The sequence below is a fragment of the Somniosus microcephalus genome, chromosome 16 (genome assembly GCF_052327205.1).
Source record: "Somniosus microcephalus isolate GS21.2 chromosome 16, FLI_Smic_1.0, whole genome shotgun sequence".
In the NCBI taxonomy this organism is placed as follows: Eukaryota; Metazoa; Chordata; class Chondrichthyes; order Squaliformes; family Somniosidae; genus Somniosus; species Somniosus microcephalus.
Window position 1 is genome coordinate 104,813,608 of NC_141002.1, and position 21,280 is coordinate 104,834,887.

Genomic DNA, 21,280 nt, shown 5'->3' on the forward strand with positions numbered 1-21,280 from the left:
ATCCTATGTAGTTAGAATTGCCGACCCTTCGGGATTTCCCTGGAGTCTTCAGGGATTGAAGATTAATCTCCAGGTCACAGCTACGCGTAACACCCAGAGAAAAAAAATCATAGCGGCATTAAAAAAATTGGACCTGAGCCCATTCCAGCGGTGTTAAAATACTGCCTTCATTATTTAAATTAAGCTGACCCCAGATAATTATCCAGGGTCAGCGTCACCTCACTGAGGCTGGCAGTAGTCCCATCCTGTCACACCAGAGTCTCGTCGCTGCACAGACGAATATCGCGGGTCTTTCCTTACAGCAGAACCTTAACTAGGACATAACAACAACTTGTTTTTCTACTGAGCCTTTAATGTAGTAAAACTTCCAAAGGCACTTCACAGGCGCGATTATCAAACAAAATTTGACACCGAGCCTCAGAAGACGATATTAAGCCAGATGGCCAAAAGCTTGGCCAAAGAGGTAGGTTTAAAGGAGTGATTTAAACAAAAATAGCCCATTTTTTCATGGGAATTGCTGACCATTGGTGTGAGACACTGACCATTGGTGTGAGACACTGACCATTGGTGTGAGACACTGACCATTGGTGTGAGACACTGACCATTGGTGTAAAACACTGTCCATTGGTGTGAGACACTGACCATTGGTGTAAAACACTGACCATTGGTGTAAAACACTGTCCATTGGTGTGAGACACTGACCATTGGTGTCAGACACTGACCATTGGTGTAAAACACTGTCCATTGGTGTAAAACACTGTCCATTGGTGTGAGACACTGACCATTGGTTGTCTACATCACAACAGTGACGACATTCCACAGAAACAGATTTGGGAATATCCTGATGACCCATAAGCCGCTGTGTAACTGGGCCAGAAACTTCAGTCCAGGGACATTAACTGGGAATCTCCCCAACCCCCAGCCCTAGACTTTCACCTCCCCAACCCAACCAACCCCCAATCCCAGACTCTCACCCCCAATCCCCAGTCCCAGACTCTCACCCCCCAACCCCCAGACTCTCACCCCGCAACCCCCAGTCCCAGACTCTCACCCCCCAACCCCCAGTCCCAGACTCTCACCCCCCAACACCCAGTCCCAGACTCTCACCCCCAATCCCCAGACTCTCACCCCGCAATCCCAATCCCCAGACTGTCCCCCCAATCCCCAGACTCTCACCCCCCAATCCCCAGACACTCTCCCCCCAATCCCCAGACTCTCACCCCAACCCCCAGACTCTCACCCCCAATCCCCAGGCCCAGACTCTCACCCCCAACCCCCAGTCTCTCACCCCCAATCCCCAGGCTCTCTCCCCCCAATCCCCAGGCTCTCTCCCCCCAATCCCCAGACCCAGACTCTCCCCAATCCCCAGTCTCTCTCCCCCCAATCCCCAGTCTCTCTCCCCCCAATCCCCAGTCTCTCTCCCCCCAATCCCCAGTCTCTCTCCCCCCAATACCCAGACTCTCCCCCCCAATCCCGACTCTCCCCCCATCCCCAGACTCTCCCCCAATCACCAGGCTCTCTCCCTCCAATCCCCAGACTCTCCCCCCATCCCCAGACTCTCTCCCCCCAATCCCCAGACTCTCACCCCCCAATCCCCAGACTCTCACCCCCCAATCCCCAGACTCTCACCCCCCAATCCCCAGACACTCTCCCCCCAATCCCCATCCCCAGACTCTCACCCCAACCCCCAGACTCTCACCCCCAATCCCCAGGCCCAGACTCTCACCCCCAATCCCCAGACTCTCTCCCCCCAATCCCCAGGCTCTCTCCCCCCAATCCCCAGGCTCTCTCCCCCCAATCCCCAGACTCTCTCCCCCTAATCCCCAGACCCAGACTCTCCCCCAATCCCCAGTCTCTCTCCCCCCAATCCCCAGTCTCTCTCCCCCCAATCCCCAGTCTCTCTCCCCGCAATCCCCAGTCTCTCTCCCCCCAATCCCCAGTCTCTCTCCCCCAATACCCAGTCTCTCTCCCCCAATACCCAGACTCTCCCCCCCAATCCCGACTCTCCCCCATCCCCAGACTCTCCCCCCCAATCCCCAGACTCTCTCCCCCCCAATCCCCAGACTCTCTCCCCATCCCGACTCCCTCCAATCCCCAGACTCTCCCCCATCCCCAGACTCTCTCCCCCCATCCCAAGACTCTCTCCCCATCCCGACTCTCCCCCAATCCCCAGACTCTCTCCCCCAATCCCCAGACTCTCTCCCCCAATCCCCAGACTCTCTCCACCCAATCCCGATTCTCTCCCCCCATTCCCCAGACTCTCTCCCCCCATTCCCCAAACTCTCTCCCCCCAATCCCCAGACTCTCTCCCCCCAATCCCCAGACTCTCTCCCCCAATCCCCAGACTCACTCCCCCAATCTCTCTCCCCAGACTCTCTCCCCCCAATCCCCAGACTCTCTCCCCCCAATCCCCAGACTCTCTCCCCCCAATCCCCAGACTCTCACCCCCAATCCCCAGACTCTCTCCCCCCGATCCCCAGGCTCTCTCCCCCCAATCCCCAGGCTCTCTCCCCCCAATCCCCAGACCCAGACTCTCCCCAATCCCCAGTCTCTCTCCCCCCAATCCCGTCTCTCACCCCCCAATCCCCAGTCTCTCTCCCCCCAATACCCAGACTCTCCCCCCCAATCCCGACTCTCCCCCCATCCCCAGACTCTCCCCCCCCAATCCCCAGACTCTCACCCCCCAATCCCCAGACTCTCACCCCCCAATCCCCAGACTCTCACCCCCCAATCCCCAGACTCTCACCCCAACCCCCAGACTCTCACCCCCAATCCCCAGGCCCAGACTCTCACCCCCAATCCCCAAGCCCAGACTCTCACCCCCAATCCCCAGACTCTCTCCCCCCAATCCCCAGGCTCTCTCCCCCCAATCCCCAGACTCTCTCCCCCTAATCCCCAGACCCAGACTCTCCCCCAATCCCCAGTCTCTCTCCCCCCAATCCCCAGTCTCTCTCCCCCCAATCCCCAGTCTCTCTCCCCCCAATCCCCAGTCTCTCTCCCCCCAATCCCCAGTCTCTCTCCCCCCAATCCCCAGTCTCTCTCCCCCAATACCCAGACTCTCCCCCCCAATCCCGACTCTCCCCCATCCCCAGACTCTCCCCCCCCAATCCCCAGACTCTCTCCCCCCCAATCCCCAGACTCTCTCCCCATCCCGACTCCCTCCAATCCCCAGACTCTCCCCCATCCCGACTCTCTCCCCCCATCCCAAGACTCTCTCCCCCAATCCCCAGACTCTCTCCCCCAATCCCCAGACTCTCTCCACCCAATCCCGATTCTCTCCCCCCATTCCCGACTCTCTCCCCCCATTCCCCAGACTCTCTCCCCCAATCCCCAAACTCTCTCCCCCCAATCCCCAGACTCTCTCCCCCCAATCCCCAGACTCTCTCCCCCAATCCCCAGACTCACTCCCCCAATCTCTCTCCCCAGACTCTCTCCCCCCAATCCCCAGACTCTCTCCCCCCAATCCCCAGACTCTCACCCCCAATCCCCAGACTCTCTCCCCCCAATCCCCAGGCTCTCTCCCCCCAATCCCCAGGCTCTCTCCCCCCAATCCCCAGGCTCTCTCCCCCCAATCCCCAGGCTCTCTCCCCCCAATCCCCAGACTCTCCCCCCCCAATACCCAGACTCTCCCCCCCCAATCCCGACTCTCCCCCATCCCCAGACTCTCCCCCCCAATCCCCAGGCTCTCTCCCCCCAATCCCCAGGCTCTCTCCCCCCAATCCCCAGACTCTCACCCCCCAATCCCCAGTCTCTCTCCCCCCAATCCCGTCTCTCACCCCCCAATCCCCAGTCTCTCTCCCCCCAATACCCAGACTCTCCCCCCATCACCAGGCTCTCCTCCAATCACCAGGCTCTCTCCCTCCAATCCCCAGACTCTCCCCCCATCCCCAGACTCTCTCCCCCCAATCCCCAGACTCTCACCCCCCAATCCCCAGACTCTCACCCCCCAATCCCCAGACTCTCACCCCCCAATCCCCAGACTCTCACCCCCCAATCCCCAGGCTCTCTCCCCCCAATCCCCAGACTCTCTCCCCCTAATCCCCAGGCCCAGACTCTCACCCCCAATCCCCAGACTCTCTCCCCCCAACCCCCAGACTCTCACCCCCAATCCCCAGGCCCAGACTCTCACCCCCAATCCACAGACCCTCTCCCCCCAATCCCCAGGCTCTCTCCCCCCAATCCCCAGACTCTCTCCCCCTAATCCCCAGACCCAGACTCTCCCCCAATCCCCAGTCTCTCTCCCCCAATCCCCAGACTCACTCCCCCAATCTCTCTCCCCAGACTCTCTCCCCCCAATCCCCAGGCTCTCTCCCCCCAATCCCCAGACTCTCTCCCCCTAATCCCCAGACCCAGACTCTCCCCCAATCCCCAGTCTCTCTCCCCCAATCCCCAGACTCACTCCCCCAATCTCTCTCCCCAGACTCTCTCCCCCCAATCCCCAGACTCTCTCCCCCCAATCCCCAGACTCTCTCCCCCAATCCCCAGACTCTCTCCCCCAATCCCCAGACTCACTCCCCCAATCTCTCTCCCCAGACTCTCTCCCCCCAATCCCCAGACTCTCTCCCCCAATCCCCAGACTCACTCCCCCAATCTCTCTCCCCAGACTCTCTCCCCCCAATCCCCAGACTCTCTCCCCCAATCCCCAGACTCACTCCCCCAATCTCTCTCCCCAGACTCTCTCCCCCAATCCCCAGACTCTCTCCCCCAATCCCCAGACTCACTCCCCCAATCTCTCTCCCCCAATCCCCAGACTCTCTCCCCCAATCTCTCTCCCCAGACTCTCTCCCCCAATCCCCAGACTCACTCCCCCAATCTCTCTCCCCAGACTCTCTCCCCCCAATCCCCAGGCTCTCTCCCCCCAATCCCCAGACTCTCTCCCCCTAATCCCCAGACCCAGACTCTCCCCCAATCCCCAGTCTCTCTCCCCCCAATCCCCAGTCTCTCTCCCCCCAATACCCAGACTCTCCCCCCCCAATACCCAGACTCTCCCCCCCAATCCCGACTCTCCCCCATCCCCAGACTCTCCCCCCCAATCCCCAGACTCTCTCCCCCCAATCCCCAGACTCTCTCCCCATCCCGACTCTCTCCCTCCAATCCCCAGACTCTCCCCATCCCCAGACTCTCTCCCCATCCCAAGACTCTCTCCCCCCAATCCCCAGACTCTCTCCCCCCAATCCCCAGACTCTCTCCCCCAATCTCTCTCCCCAATCCCCAGACTCTCTCCCCCAATCCCCAGACTCACTCCCCCAATCTCTCTCCCCAGACTCTCTCCCCCCAATCCCCAGTCTCTCTCCCCCAATCCCCAGACTCACTCCCCCAATCTCTCTCCCCAGACTCTCTCCCCCCAATCCCCAGACTCTCTCCCCCAATCCCCAGACTCTCTCCCCCAATCCCCAGACTCACTCCCCCAATCTCTCTCCCCAGACTCTCTCCCCCCCAATCCCCAGGCTCTCTCCCCCCAATCCCCAGGCTCTCTCTCCCCAATCCCCAGACTCTCTCCCCCCAATCCCCAGGCTCTCTCCCCCAATCCCCAGACTCTCTCCCCCTAATCCCCAGACTCTCCCCCAATCCCCAGTCTCTCTCCCCCCAATCCCCAGTCTCTCTCCCCCCAATACCCAGACTCTCCCCCCCCAATCCCGACTCTCCCCCATCCCCAGACTCTCCCCCCCAATCCCCAGACTCTCTCCCCCCAATCCCCAGACTCTCTCCCCATCCCGACTCTCTCCCTCCAATCCCCAGACTCTCCCCCATCCCCAGACTCTCTCCCCCCATCCCAAGACTCTCTCCCCCCAATCCCCAGACTCTCTCCCCCCAATCCCCAGACTCTCTCCCCCCAATCCCCAGACTCTCTCCCCCCAATCCCGACTCTCTCCCCCCAATCCCCAGAATCTCTCCCTCCAATCCCCAGACTCTCCCCCTCCAATCCCCAGACTCTCCCCCCAATCCCCAGACTCTCCCCCCAATCCCCAGACTCTCTCCCTCCAATCCCGACTCTCTCCCTCCAATCCCCAGACTCTCCCCCCAATCCCCAGACTCTCCCCCTAATCCCCAGACTCTCTCCCTCCAATCCCCAGACTCTCTCCCTCCAATCCCCAGACTCTCTCCCCCCAATCCCCAGACTCTCTCCCCCCAATCCCCAGACTCTCCCCCCAATCCCCAGACTCTCCCCCTAATCCCCAGACTCTCTCCCTCCAATCCCCAGACTCTCTTCCCCCCAATCCCCAGACTCTCTCCCCCCCAATCCCCAGACTCTCTCCCCCCAAATCCCCAGACTCTCTCCCCCCAATCCCCAGACTCTCTCCCCCCAATCCCCAGACTCTCCCCTCAATCCCCAGACTCTCCCCCCAATCCCCAGACTCGCTCCCCCCTATCCCCAGACTCTCACCCCCCAACCCCCAGCCCTCGGCTCCTACCTGGTAGGTGCTGGTGATCTCAAGCCTGTAGAGAACCGGCAGGAAGATCTCGGAGGTGAGGACCACGGAGAGGAGATAAGACAGGGCGACCAGGGAGAAGGCTGCCCCGAAGCGGTAGACCTCAGACGGGGTCCCGAGCACGGTGACTGCCGACATGAAGCTGGCCGTCAGGCTGAGAGCCACGGGCAGGGGTCCCAGCTGGCGACCCGCCGTTAGAAAGTGGCCGGGACTCGGCTCTCGCCTTGCCAGCACCGCATAGTAGACCCCGACCATCGCCGAGACCAGCAGCGCCCCAGCAAAGACCAGGTAGTCCCAGAGCGTGAAGGAGCTGAGAGTCCCAGAGCTGGACATCCTTCAGGGACGGCAGCAGGCCAGATCTGTGACCACCTGTAAAACACCTTGCCCAGGTGATGTCAGCTCCCACTCTCCTGTACTTTCCAATCCCTCTTATCACTGGAAAGTATTGCAAGTACAGAAGGGTCCTTGTGCAAGGTCTCAAGCACTTTGTCAGAAATCAGAAAAATAAGCTGAGCTTAAATAAAAAGAGATTGTTTGCAAATCTGAAATAAAAGCAAGAAAATAAAAATGCTGGAAATAAATACACGGCAGCTCATAGAACCAGTTTGCTCCCCCTGGAACAGAGATTTGATAAAGGTATTCAAAATCATGAAGAGTTTTGATAGAGTAAATTAGGAGAAACTGTTTCCAGTGGCAGGAGGGTCGGTAACCAGAGGACACAGATTTAAGATAATTGGCAAAAGAACCAGAGGGGAGATGAGGATATTTTTTTACGCAGCGAGTTGTTGTGATCTGGAACGCGCTGCCTGAAAGGACGGTGGAAGCAGATTCAATAGTAACTTTCAAAAGGGAATTGGATAAATACTTGAAATGGGAAAATTTGCAGGATACGGGGAAAGAGCAGGGGGAGTGGGACTAATTGGAGAGCTCGTTCAAAGAGCCGGCACAGGCATGATGGGCCGAATGGCCTCCTTCTGTCCTGTATCATTCTATAATTTACAGCACAGAAGGAGGCCGTTCAGCCCATCGTGCCAGTGCCGGCTTGTTGAAAGAGCTCTCCAATTAGTCCCACTCCCCCCTGCTCTTTCCCCTTGCACCTGTAACAGAAATGATGGGTCAATGTTTGGAGTGTCGACTCTTCATCAGATCTTTAACAATTGGTTAAACGCCAAACGTTAACCGGTCCGATCTCATGATGATGACCTGCTGTGTAGTTTCTGCATTGTTCCTCTTTCTTTTTCGTTCTGCGATGGCTTTCCATGGATTGATTTTATCATCACATTTTTTAGTTAGAATGGGGAAAATTAAAGAAAACATTTGTGTATCAGCTGTGGCTCAGTGGGCAGCACTCTCTCTCTCTCTCTCGCCTCTGAGTCAGAAAGCTGTGGGTTCAAGTCCCCACTCCAGAGACTTGAGCACAAAAATCCAGGCTGACACTCCCCATGCAGTACTGAGGGAGTGCTGCACTGTCGGAGGTACTGTCTTTCAGAGGAGACATTAAACCGAGGCCCCGTCTGCCCTCTTTGGTGGATGTAAAAGATCCCACGGCACTATTCCGAAGAAGAGCAGGGGGGTTCTCCCTGGTGTCCTGACCGATATTTATCCCTCAACCAACATCACTAAAACAGATTACCTGATCATTATCACATTGCTGTTTGTGGGAGCTTGCTGTGCGCAAATTGGCTGCTGCATTTCCTACATTACTTCAAAGAGTACTTCATTGGCTGTAAAGTGCCTTGGGATGTCCAGTGGTCATGAAAGGCGCTATAGGAATGCAAGTCTTTCCTTCTTTCACTTTATATAGCACCTTCCACAACCCCAGGATGTCCCAAGGCACTTCAATGAGTTACTTTTGATGTGTAGCCACTGTTGTAATGTAGGAAATGCGGCATCCTGAGGTTGTGAAAGGCACTAAAGAAATGCGAATCCGTCCTTCCCTACCTCCCTCCTTCGTTCCGGCACAAACACGATGGGTCGAACGGCCTCCTTCTGTGCCATAAAATTCTATGATTCTTGCTGTCCCTCCTTCCTTCCTTCTCTCCCTGTCTCCCTCCCTCCCTCCTTCCTTCCTTCTCTCCCTGTCTCCCTCCCTCCCTCCTTCCTTCCTTTCTTTCTTTAAGATTGTGAATCTATTGTGCTCGATGTTCTGCTATCTGGTGATGCCGCTGTCCTCCTATGTATTTAGAATGTTCTAAAAGGCATTAATGCTCATTGCGGTCTGTAGAGAGGCCCATATAATTTAGTCACTTCTCCTAAAGCAATATGGGGGATTAGAGAAATACCAGATGCCAGGATTCACAAGTTACCATTTGAGTGATTCCAGAAGTATATTCAATTCTAAAAAATATTCTGTTTTTCTAGTTATCCACTTTGGTAGGAAAAATAGAAAAGCAGAATATTTTTTAACCTGAGAGGGTGCTGGAGGCAGACTCAATCGTGGATTTCAAAAGGGAGTTGGATAAATACCTGAAGGAAAAAAATGTGCAGGGCTACGGGGAAAGGGTGGGGGAGCGGGACTAGCTGAAGTGCTCTTGCAGAGAGCCGGCACAGGCTCGACGGGCCGAATGGCCTTCTTCCGTGCTGTAACCATTCTATGATTCTATGGTGAGAGATTGGGAAATGTTAATATTCAGAGGGACCTAGGTGTCCTTGTACACACATCACACAATGTTAACATGCAGGTACAGCAAGCAATTAGGAAAGCAAATAGTATGTTAGCCTTTTTTAAAAAGGGATTGGAGTATAAGAGTAAAGACGTCTTACTGCAATTATATTTGGCTTTGGTGAGGCCACACCTGGAGCATTGTTTCCTGTAAGCTGTGCTATGAGAAGAGATTGAGTAGATTGGGCCTATATTTTCTAGAGTTTAGAAGAATGAGAGGTGATCTCATTGAAACACATAAAATTCTTAAGGGGCTTGACAGGGTAGATGCAGGGAGGATGTTTCCCTTGGCTGGGGAGTCTAGAACCAGGGGTCACAGTCTCAGAATAAGGGGTCGGCCATTCAGGACTGAGATGAGGAGGAATTTCTTCACTCTGGGGTAGAGAATTCCAGAGATTCACCACCCTCAGGGCTGTGGAGGCTCAGTCGTTGAGTATATTCAAGACAGAGATCGATAGATTTTTGGATATTAAGGGAATCGAGGGACATGGGGATCGGGCGGGAAAGTGGAGTTGAGGTAGAAGATCAGCCATGATCTTATTGAATGGCGGAGCAGGCTCGAGGGGCCGAATGGCCGACTCCTGATCTTATTTTTTATGTTCTTATGTTCTCAGCTGATTTGATGTCATCGACCTGAAACATTAACTCTGTTTCTCTCTCCACAGATGCTGCCTGACCTGCTGAGTATTTCCAGCAATTATGGAAAAGTGCTGCTGGATTTGTAACTGAAAATGTTTAAAATCTAGTTCTTGCGGTTTGGAAGTGACATTATCCAGATTGTAAATAGGGGAAGGGTGATGCAACTTTAAGAGTCTACTGGAGAAGGCGTTGTCCTCGTTGCACTTTAAAAAGAACTTGCAAAACAAACTCTGCTCACCTTTTCCTCTCTCTACCTCCCCTCTCTCCCTACATTCCAGCTCTGACTGATAATAAGTAGTGTCTATGCGCACGTGAGTTGGGGAAGTGGGTATTTTTTTAGAGATGGAAGCCAGCTTGCGCCTTGAGAAGAGAGTTAGAGAAAAAGGGAGAGATTACGGTGAGCGCTTGCTTTAACAAACGTGGGCGTTGTTTGTCTGCGTATAACCCCTGACCTCTGGATTCCTGCCATTGCACAAAGAATTGACTCAAAGACCAAGAGTGGAAGGCAGCTGGACTGTACAAAGCTTGCATTTGTTGGAACTGACCTCCACTAGGGAACCTTGAATACCTGTGCAGGGCACGGTTTAGAAAGAATGATGGATGGACTTCCTTGGCTTGGAAAGGTTAATATTGTGGCATTGGTGGGGAATGCAGCCGTAAATGGATTTTTTTTAGCACAATCACGAGCTTTCCTTTAAGTGAGAGGGAGAGAATACAGAATTTAGGGACTGTGTCAGTCTTTATACAGAATTCTGTCAGGATTTATCGTTGGAATCACATGCATTCAAAATGAGTTATAATAATATTAAACAACAATATACCGTAAAAATGCAACCAGGCTTGGACCTAAGGATGAGCATAAAATAGTAAACATTCTGCATGAATACTTTGTCCAATTATTCACATGGGATTATAAGTAATATGCCTCCTCCAAACAAAGATATCCCGCATAAGAGCAATCTTGACTTTGTGTAATGGGTAAAACGGATGAGTCAGCAGCCTGTTCTATATCTCTCTCCATTTTTATTTCCATTGAAGTCAATGGAAGTCAAATTAAGTTATTGAAAAGATCCCACGACCACTATTGGAAGAAGAGCAGTGGAGTTATCTCCGGTGTCCTGGGGCCAATATTTATCCCACAATCAACATCACTAAAACAGATGATCTGGTCATTATCACATTGCTGTTTGTGGGAGCTTGCTGTGTGCAAATTGGCTGCCGCGTTTCCCACAGTGACTACACTTCAAAAAGTACTTCATTGGCTGTAAAGCGCTTTGGGACATCCTGAGGTTGTGAAAGGCGCTATAGAAATGCAAGTTCTTTCTTCTGAAGCTTGTTGCCTCTCCAAATCCCTCACCTTTTCAAACCTTTCTTAAAACCCACCTCTTTGACCAAGCTATCATCTCTCCTTCTTTAGCCCGCTCTCCATTTGTCCTCACACTTTTGTGAAGTGCCTCGGGACTGTTTTCCAGATTGAAGGCGCTGTATAAATTCAAGATGTTTTTGCAATTTCTTCAAATACATAACGTTGTATATTGGATCTACCCAGAACTACCAGTCACATTTTACACCTTCTCAAAAATTTAAGCTAATTTGTTAACAAAAAGAGCTTAATTGATTTAGCACAGATCAAATACAAATAAGTAAAAGGATTGAAGAATATCGTTTAATTCACAGCAACTGGATTTGTTGCAAAAAGCAAAACCAACAGCCCAAGGTCCAGTCAGGTAGGAGGACTGTGGACAGGTAGGAGGTCAAATGTCTTTGGCGGAGACGGAAGGGTAGGATCTTGTTTGCCATTTTCTTCAGTATGGTCACTGCCGAGTCTGCCTAACAATCTATACCGGCTGGACACCTGCATTTCCAACCAGCACAGAGTTAAAGCCACTTGGTTGAGGCGCCAGTTTGGAAATAACCAATTTTGCCTGTTACCGTGTCAGTAAAGGGAGCCTCTCAGTATGGACTCCAGCAATTCGCTAACTAGTCAGCCAGTAGCTCAGTGGGTAGCACCCTCACCTCTGAGTCAGAGGTCGTGGGTTCAAGTCCCACTCCAGAGCCTTGAGCACAAAAATCTAGGCTGACACTCCAGTGCAGTGCTGAGGGAGTGCCGCACTGTCGGAGGGGCAGTACTGAGGGAGCGCCGCACTGTCGGAGGGGCAGTACTGAGGGAGTGCTGCACTGTCGGAGGGGCAGTGCTGAGGGAGTGCCGCACTGTCGGAGGGGCAGTACTGAGGGAGTGCTGCACTGTCGGAGGGGCAGTGCTGAGGGAGTGCCGCACTGTCAGAGGGGCAGTGCTGAGGGAACGCCGCACTGTCAGAGGGGCAGTACTGAGGGAGTGCTGCACTGTCGGAGGGGCAGTGCTGAGGGAGTGCCGCACTGTCAGAGGGGCAGTGCTGAGGGAACGCCGCACTGTCGGAGGGGCAGTGCTGAGGGAACGCCGCACTGTCGGAGGGGCAATACTGAGGGAGTGCTGCACTGTCGGAGGGGCAGTACTGAGGGAGTGCTGCACTGTCGGAGGGGCAGTACTGAGGGAGTGCTGCACTGTCGGAGGGGCAGTACTGAGGGAGTGCTGCACTGTCGGAGGGGCAGTACTGAGGGAGTGCTGCACTGTCGGAGGGGCAGTACTGAGGGAGTGCTGCACTGTCGGAGGTGCCGTCTTTCAGATGAGACGGTAAACCAAGACCCCGGCTGCTCTCTCAGGTGGATGTAAAAGATTCCATGGCACTATTTCGAAGAAGAGCAGGGGAGTTCTCCGCAGTGTCCTGGCCAATATTTATCCCTCAACCAACATCATTAAAACAGATTATCTGGTCATTATCACATTGCTGTTTATGGGAGCTTGCTGTGTGCAAATTGGTTGCTGTGTTTTCTGCATTACAACAGTGACTACACTTCAACATAGTACTTCATTGGCTGTAAAGCGCTTTGGGACATCCGGTGGTCGTGAAAGGCACTGTAAAAATGTAAGTCTTTCTTTCTTTTTCTTCCTTTCTAGTCATTTACAGAGCTGATTGACTGTCACGCATCAAGATGGAGTCCTGCTGATTTGAGCGCTTACTGAATGCGAGGGTTTTAATTACTCAGTGACTATTGGCAATCCGACGTGACCCTTCCCCTCGTCTGGGCACTTACCTCGTAGCTGCTGGTGACACCAAGCCTGTAGAAGATCGGCAGGAAGACCTCAGCACTGAAAATCACCACAAACGTATAAGCAATGGCAAAGTAGGCGTTGACAGCCCCAAAGTGATAGGTCTCGTAGGGGGCCCCAAGCAGCGTCACCGCAGACATGAAGCTGGCAGTGAGGCTGAGAGCCACCGGCATGGAGCTCATTTGCCGGCTTCCTAGAAGAAATTCTTCGGATGTTCCCTGTCCTCGTCCCACCACCGCATGGTAGATCCCCACCAGTACCGAGATCAGCAGGATCGCAACAAAAACCACATAGTCCCAGATACCGAAACTGTCAGAAACTACAGGTTCAGACATACTTCGGAACCCCCTCCCCTAGCTCAGAGCTTCCCCGCAGATCTGTGCAACTTTCCCACACAGCAGTAACCAGAACCGTTGAAGGTTGTCAACCTCCGAGCGAGCTACCAATTTAATGTCAAACCAATTTTGACATTCTTCCCATTTACTCACCTTTCGTGATGAGCTTATAAGAAATGTTCCACACGTTATCCAATCAGAAGGCATGATTTTATCAGGTGACAGTTTAGTCTGCATATAGAAATTCATTAACCCAGCATACAACTTAAAGTATGTTCAGCCTTCAGAAAGAGAGAGAGAGAGAGGAGGGAGACAAAGAGAGAGATAGAGAGAGAGAGACAGGAAGAAAGAGAGGGAGAAAGATAGAGAGAAAGAGCTAAAGAGATTATACTTCTGAGCAATTATATAGGGCCCTGGTGGGACCACACCTGGAGTATTGTGTACAGTTTTGGTCTCCTTACCTAAGGAAGGATATACTTGCCGTAGAGGGAGTGCAACGAAGGTTCACCAGACTGGTTCCTGGGATGGGGGGATTGTCCTATGAGGAGAGATTGAGTAGACTAGGCCTATATTCCCTAGAGTTTAGAAGAATGAGAGGTGATCTCATTGAAACATACAAATTTATTACAGGACTTGACAGGGTAGATTGCAGGGAGGATGTTTCCCCTGGCTGGGGAGTCTAGAACCAGGGGTCACAGTCTCAGAATAAGGAGTCGGCCATTTAGGACTGAGATGAGGAGGAATTTCTTCACTCAGAGGGTGGTGAATCTTTGGAATTCTCTACCCCAGAGGGCTGTGGAGGCTCAGTTGTTGAGTATATTCAAGACAGAGGTTGATAGATTTTTGAATATTAAGGGAATCAAGGGATATGGGGATAGTGCAGGAAAGTGGAGTTGAGGTAGAAGATCAGCCATGATCTCATTGAATGGTGGAGCAGGCTCGAGGGGCCGAATGGCCGACTCCTGCTCCTATTTTTTATGTTCTTATGAGAGACAGAAAGAAAGAGAGAAAAAGACAAAGAAAGAAAGAGTGAAAGAAAGAGCGAAAGAAAGAAAGAAAGAAAATGATCCATGGGTACTGAGTGCCCTCTTGGACATCAGTCAAGTGGTCATTATTCACATGTGAATATTGGAAGACTTACTCAGTCACAGGTGAGGTGGAGGGATACCACTTCCACCAGTCACCATTGGATAGTGATCAGGAACAATTTTCTGCTCCCTAACCCAGGGGCCCCGAGACTAGGCACGGCACCCCCCAGCGGTGCCCCGGCTAAATTCCGCCAGCTCAGCACAGGCCAAGGGTTAGAATCTGGGACCTCCCCGGCCCACGTGATTCAACTATTCACTGGACAAACTCGCTGAGCCACACGAAGCTTCTCCAGATAACCTTAGCAGAGATGCCGAGGCCGCCAGTAATGGTTCACTGGAATCCTGTTGTCTCAGTGACTATCTCCCTTTCCATTCAGATGTTCTCACGCTGACTCTCGGCACTGACCTTCAGTTATGCACATCAATTTTTAAAAGATTGACTCGGCCAAGGCACTCCTTGGAGAAGTCCTCATCCAAGCCTCCTGCTGGTTATTCTTGTTACCTGACTGTTGTTGAACCATTAAACTGCAGAAGGATTTCTGTTAGCTCCCCCTGGACTCCAATAGAAGTGTATGTTCTCTAGAAAAGTAAAAATGTTAGTGGGCAATTAATTCAGAAGCTTCCCCTTAAATGCATCTATGCTGTTCGCCTCAACTACTTAAAAAATATATATGTATTCAATTACTGGAAATAAAAATGAGTAATGAGATAAGTGCATTTAACATTTTTAAAAGGATATATTAAATAAACTAATCAAACTCAAAGAGGATAAAACCCCTGGTCCAGATGGATTGCATCCATTCATTTTAAAAGAATCTAGGGAAGAGATAGCAGAGGCATTATTACACATATTTAATTATTCGTTGGAAAAAGGTGTAGTGCCAGAGGACTGGTGGATAGCTAATGTAATAATACCGATATTTAAGAAGGGGGATAGAACATGTCCAGGGAGTTATAGACCAGTCAGCTTAACATTGGTGGTAGGAAAAATAATGGAATCCCTACTAAAGGAGAGAATAGAAGAACATCTACAAACAAAAAGTATAATAATGAATAGTCAGCATGGATTTCAAAAGGGAAAATTCTGCTTGACCAACCTTATTGAATTTTTTGAAGGGCTAAGAGAGTAGACAATGGTAATGTAGTAGATGTAATTTATCTAGATTTTCAAAAGGCCTTCGATAATGTACCCCATAATAGACTGATGAACAAGGTCAGAGAATGCGGAGTCAGGGGACAAGTAGCAGAATGGATTGTTGGCTGGCTTCAGGACAGAAAGCAGAGAGTGGGAGTAAAGGGTAGCTATTCACAGTGGCAGAAGGTGGGTAGTGGTGTTCCACAAGGATCAGTGCTGGGACCACTGCTGTTCACAATTTACATTAACGATTTAGACTTTGGAATCAAAAACACAATTACTACATTTGCAGAGGATACCAAATTGGGGGGGGGATAATCAATACTGAGGAGGACTGCAACAAATTACAGGATGACATTAATAAACTTGCAGAATGGGCAAATAATTGGTAAATGAAGTTCAACACAGATAAATGTGAGGTATTACATTTTGGTAGGAAGAATAGAGTGCAATTCTAGGTAGGGTAGAGGAACAAAGGTAAAGCACTAGGGTTTATTTCTAGAGGGATAGAATTGAAAAGTAGGGAAGTTATGCTAAACCTGTATCGAACCTTGGTTAGACCACACTTGGAGCACTCCATGCAGTTCTGGTCACCACATTATAGAAAGGATATAGAGGCACTGGAGAGGGTGCAGAGAAGATTTACAAGGATGATACCAGAAATGCGAGGGTGTACATATCAGGAAAGGATGAACAGGCTGGTGTACGAAAGGCTGATATTTAGAGATATTTAGTAGACAAAAATCATATAAATTCAAGTGTAGCCATTGAACAACTAATATTACCCATAATTGCTCCTGGGTAACTTGAAAAGAGATGGCTGAGGGGTGACCTAATAGAGGTCTATAAAATTATGAAAAGTTTTGATAGAGTGGATACAGAGAGAATGTTTCCACTTGTGGGGAAGAGCATAACTAGAGGCCTCAATATAAGATAGTCACCAAGAAATCAAATAGGAAATTCAGGAGAAACTTCTTTACCCGGAGAGTGGTGAGAATGTGGAACTCGCTACCACGGGGAGTGGTTGAGGCGAATAGTGTAGATGCATTTAAGGGGAGGCTGGACAAGCACATGAGGGAGAAGGGAATAGAGGGTTACGCTGATAGATTTAGATGAGGAAAGACGGGAGGAGGCTCGAGTGGAGCATAAACACCAGCATGGACTGGTTGGGCCGAATGGCCTGTTTCTGTGCCGTATATCCTGTGTAATCCTGTGTAGAAAATCTGGTCTCAGTAAAAGTGAGCGTGAAGCTGTTGGATTGTCGTAAAAACCCACCTGGTTCACTGATGTCCTTTAGGGAAGGAAACCTGCCGTCCTTAACCGGCCTGGGCCTATATGTGACTCCAGTCCCACACCAACGTGGTCGACTCTTAACAGCCCCCTGAAGTGGCCGAGCAAGACACTCAGTTGCATGAAAGCCCTCAGGGCAACTAGGGATGGGCGATAAATGCCGGCCTTGCCAACGACCCCCACATCCCGAGAATTAATTTAAAAAAATTGTTTATTCTGTTGAATTGTCACAGTGCAGTGGTTTGATACTTGCTATATTAGTTCAAATGTTATTTGCGGTGGGTGATCGTTAATATACGCTCCCAGTGCAGAGTTTCCAAGAAGTTATCCTTAGATTCTCGTTCTTGAGAATGTTCCCCCTAATCCTTTAGCGGGCTGCGTGGCCCATTCAAAGATTCATGCAGGGGCGAAATTTCAGGTTGGAAAAGCCGGTCCCGGGCTGTGCGGGCGCGCCCTTTTAATCCGGTCATCTAATGCCTTAAAGCCAAATGTTGCAATTGGGCTAGAGAGTGGCTTTTGGGCAAATTTTTAAAAAAACGATGGTATCTTCCACAACAGGAAGTGTTGCTTTGCTGAATACAGTTCCAGTAAAACCCTAATCCCAAAGGTCAGTTGGGCTCAGTTGGCCGTACTCTCCTCTCTGAGTCAGAATGTGGTGGGTTGTCATGCTCTAGGATTTGAGCACATCATCTAGATTTTAGTTGAGAAGTTTAGTGATACAGCCCCTTGTTTTTGTATTCCGTGCCCCTGTTTACAAGGCCAAGTATCCCATACGCTTTCTTAACAAAAATAACTTGTATTAATATAGCGCCTTTAACGTAGTAAAACGTCCCAAAGCGCTTCACAGGAATGATTATAAAACAGAATTTAACTCCGAGCCAGATGAGGAGATATTAGGGCAGACTTGGTCAAAGCTTGGTCAAGGAGGGAGGTCTTAAGGAGCAACTTAAAAACGGGAGAGAGAGGCGGAGCGGTTTAGGGAGGGAATTCCAGAACTTAGGGCCTCGGCAGCTGAAGGCACGGCCGCCAATGGTGGAGCAAAGGAAGTGGGGGATGCTCAAGAGGCCAGAATTGGAGGAGTGCAGAGATCTCAGAGGGTTGTAGGGCTGGAGGAGATTACAGAGATTGGGCGGGGCGAGCCCATGGAGGGATTTAAACACGAGGATGAGAATTAACTGCCTGATCAACTTGCCCTGTCACCTTCAAAGATTGGTGAATATGCACCCCAGGTCTCTCTGCTCTTGTACCCCCCCCTTAAAATAGGACCATTTAGATTATATTCTGTCTCTCCATGTTGCTGTTGGTTAAAACTAAAGTAATTGACATAACAATAAAAAGCTTTGGGGGAAAAATTTGGTTGATTTGCGCCTCCTGTTAGCGCCCCGAGGGGTGCAAAGCCCCTAACGCCCAGGCATGGCACTGCTAATGCCTCCAGTGAAATTAGCGGCGGCGGTAGCTGGTAGGGCCCCGCAGTGCTCCGCCTCCAGCGATGACGTCATCGCCGTGCGCAGCGCTCCGCTCGCGCCCCGGCCGCAAACTTGGCTCGTGCCCCCTGACCTACCGTCGGACGCGATGTCCGACAGGGTCAGGGGGGCGTTTTGTAGCAGCGGTGGCGCAAATTAAAGGGCAGGTGCCGGGCGGCCATTTTTTTGGGCCACCTGCCATCACCCGCCCCCTCTCGCCTCCTTCCCGCAGGGTGCCAGCTGCGATCCGTCAGCCCGGCACTCCTCTTGAGGGCACCTCACTCCCCAATGGTCCAGCAGGGCCCCGGTGCCCCTCCCCTTTAATCGGGGGAGGGAGGCCTGCAGTACCGCGGCGCTACGAGCCGACGGGCGTGGAACTGCTGCACGTAGCGCCGCGATAATCAATGGGCGCGCTTCCAGTAGAGCCCTGCCTCCTGCTTGGGGCGCTAACCTATTCGGGGCACTAAAAGTAGCGAAGTTATCGCCCCAAAGGGGGCGCAAGCCTATTTTTCCCCTTTTAGCTTTTCTGATGGTTAAAAACAATGCACTGGAATGACATTAAAACACAAAGCACCTGTATTTTGCATTTGTCCAATGTTTAACAAGGATGAGTTAAACGGATTTAAAGTTAGAAAAAATTAACCACAAAACAAACAAAACCTTGTTATTTTTGTCGCTTTCTGCATTACTTCGTAGGAATGAGATCCAAGAGGAATGCTGAAGCCAAAGTTCAGAACTTTAGTCGTGCACTAAACAGACATACACTTTTACACGAAACAGACATACACTTATACTGCAAACAGACACACAATTATACTCTAAAAAGACATACACTTATACTCTAAAGAGACATACACTTATACTCTAAACAGACATACATTTATACACTAAACAGACAAACACTTATACTGCAAACAGACACACACTTATACTCTAAACAGACAAACACGTATACTCTAAAGAGATACACTTATACTCTAAACAGACAATCACTTATACTCTAAACAGACATACACTTATACTCTAAAGAGACATACACTTATACTCTAAACAGAGATACACTTATACTCTAAACAGACAAACACTTATACTCTAAACAGACAATCACTTATACACTAAACAATCACTTATACACTAAACAGACAAACACTTATACTCTAAACAGACAATCACTTATGCACTAAATAGACATACACTTTTACACTAAACAGACATACATTTATACTCTAAACAGAGAAACACTTATACTCTAAACAGACATACACTTATACTCTAAACAGACAAACACTTATACTCTAAACAGACAAACACTTATACTCTAAACAGACAAACACTTATACTCTAAACAGACATACACTTATCCTGTAAACAGACATACAATTATACTCTAAAGAGACATACATTTATACTCTAAACAGACATACACTTATACTGTAAACAGACATACACTTATACTCTAAACAGGCAAACACTTATACTCTAAACAGACAAACACTTATACTGTAAACAGAGATACACTTATACTCTGAACAGACAAACACTTATACTCTAAACAGACAATCACTTATACACTAAACAGACAATCACTTATACACGAAACAGATATACACTTTTACACTAAACAGACAAACACTTATATTGTAAACAGACACACACTTATACACTAAACAGACAAACATTATACTCTAAACAGATATCCACTGATACTTTAAACAGACATACACTTATACTCTAAAGAGACATACACTTATACTCTAAACAGACATAGACGTACACTGTAAACAGACATATACTTATACTCTAAACAGAGAAACACTTATACTCTAAACAGATATACACTTATACTCTAAACAGACATACACTTATACACTAAACAGGCATACACTTATATTCTAAACAGACATACACTTATACTCTAAAGAGACATACACTTATAATGTAAACAGACACACACTTATACTCTAAACAGACATCCACTTATACTCTAAACAGACATACACATACTCTAAACAGACATACACTTATACTCTAAACAGACATACACTTATACTCTAAACAGACATACACTTATACTCTAAACAGACATACACTTATACACTAAACAGACAATCACTTATACACTAAACAGACATACACTTTTACACTAAACAGACAAACACTTATACTCTAAACAGACATACACTTATCCTCTAAACAGACATACACTTATACTCTAAACAGACAAACACTTATACTCTAAACAGACATACACTTTTACACTAAACAGACAAACAATTATACTGTAAACAGACATACACTTATACTCTAAACAGACAAACACTTACATTCTAAACAGAGATACACTTATACTCTAAACAGACATACACTTATACTCTAAACAGACATACACTTATACTGTAAACAGACATACACTTATACTCTAAACAGACATACACTTATACACTAAGCAGACAAATACTTATACTCTAAACAGACAAACACTTATACTGTAAACAGACATACACTTATACTCTAAACAGACAAACATTTATACTCTAAACAGAGATACACTTATACTCTAAACAGACATACACTTATATTCTAAACAGACAAACACTTATACTCTAGACAGACATACACTTATACTCTAAAGAGACATACACTTATACTCTAAACAGACAAACACTTATACTGTAAACAGACATACACTTATACTGTAAACAGACATACACTTATACACTAAGCGGACAAACACTTATACTCTAAACAGACAAACACTTATACTGTAAACAGACATACACTTATACTCTAAAGAGACATACACTTATACTCTAAACAGACATATACTTATCCTGTAAACAGACATACACTTATACTCTAAAGAGACATACACTTTTTCTCTAAACAGACATACACTTATACTGTAAACAGACATACATTTATACTCTAAAGAGACAAACACTTATACTCTAAACAGATATGCACTTATACTCTAAACAGACATACACTTATACTGTAAACAGACATATACTTATACTCTAAACAGACAAACACTTATACTCGAAACAGATATACAAATATACTCTAAACAGACAAACACTTATACTCTA

General features: G+C 49.1%; 1 protein-coding gene across 3 annotated transcripts in view; it reads right to left on the reverse strand.

The window, feature by feature from the left end:
- Positions 1-13,846, reverse strand: part of LOC147106461 (sodium-coupled monocarboxylate transporter 1-like) — a 57,372-nt gene extending 43,526 nt beyond the window's left edge. Inside the window, exon 1 of one of the 3 annotated variants that reach the window (XM_086009663.1) lies at positions 12,865-13,474. In XM_086009663.1, the coding sequence (XP_085865789.1) occupies positions 12,865-13,215 (351 nt within the window). In that variant the 5' untranslated portion in view covers positions 13,216-13,474. Of the gene's footprint in view, positions 1-12,864 lie in introns of all 3 variants that reach the window. The other 2 variants (XM_086009664.1, XM_086009665.1) reach the window with 2 other exon arrangements.
- Positions 13,847-21,280: the final 7,434 nt, after the last annotated feature.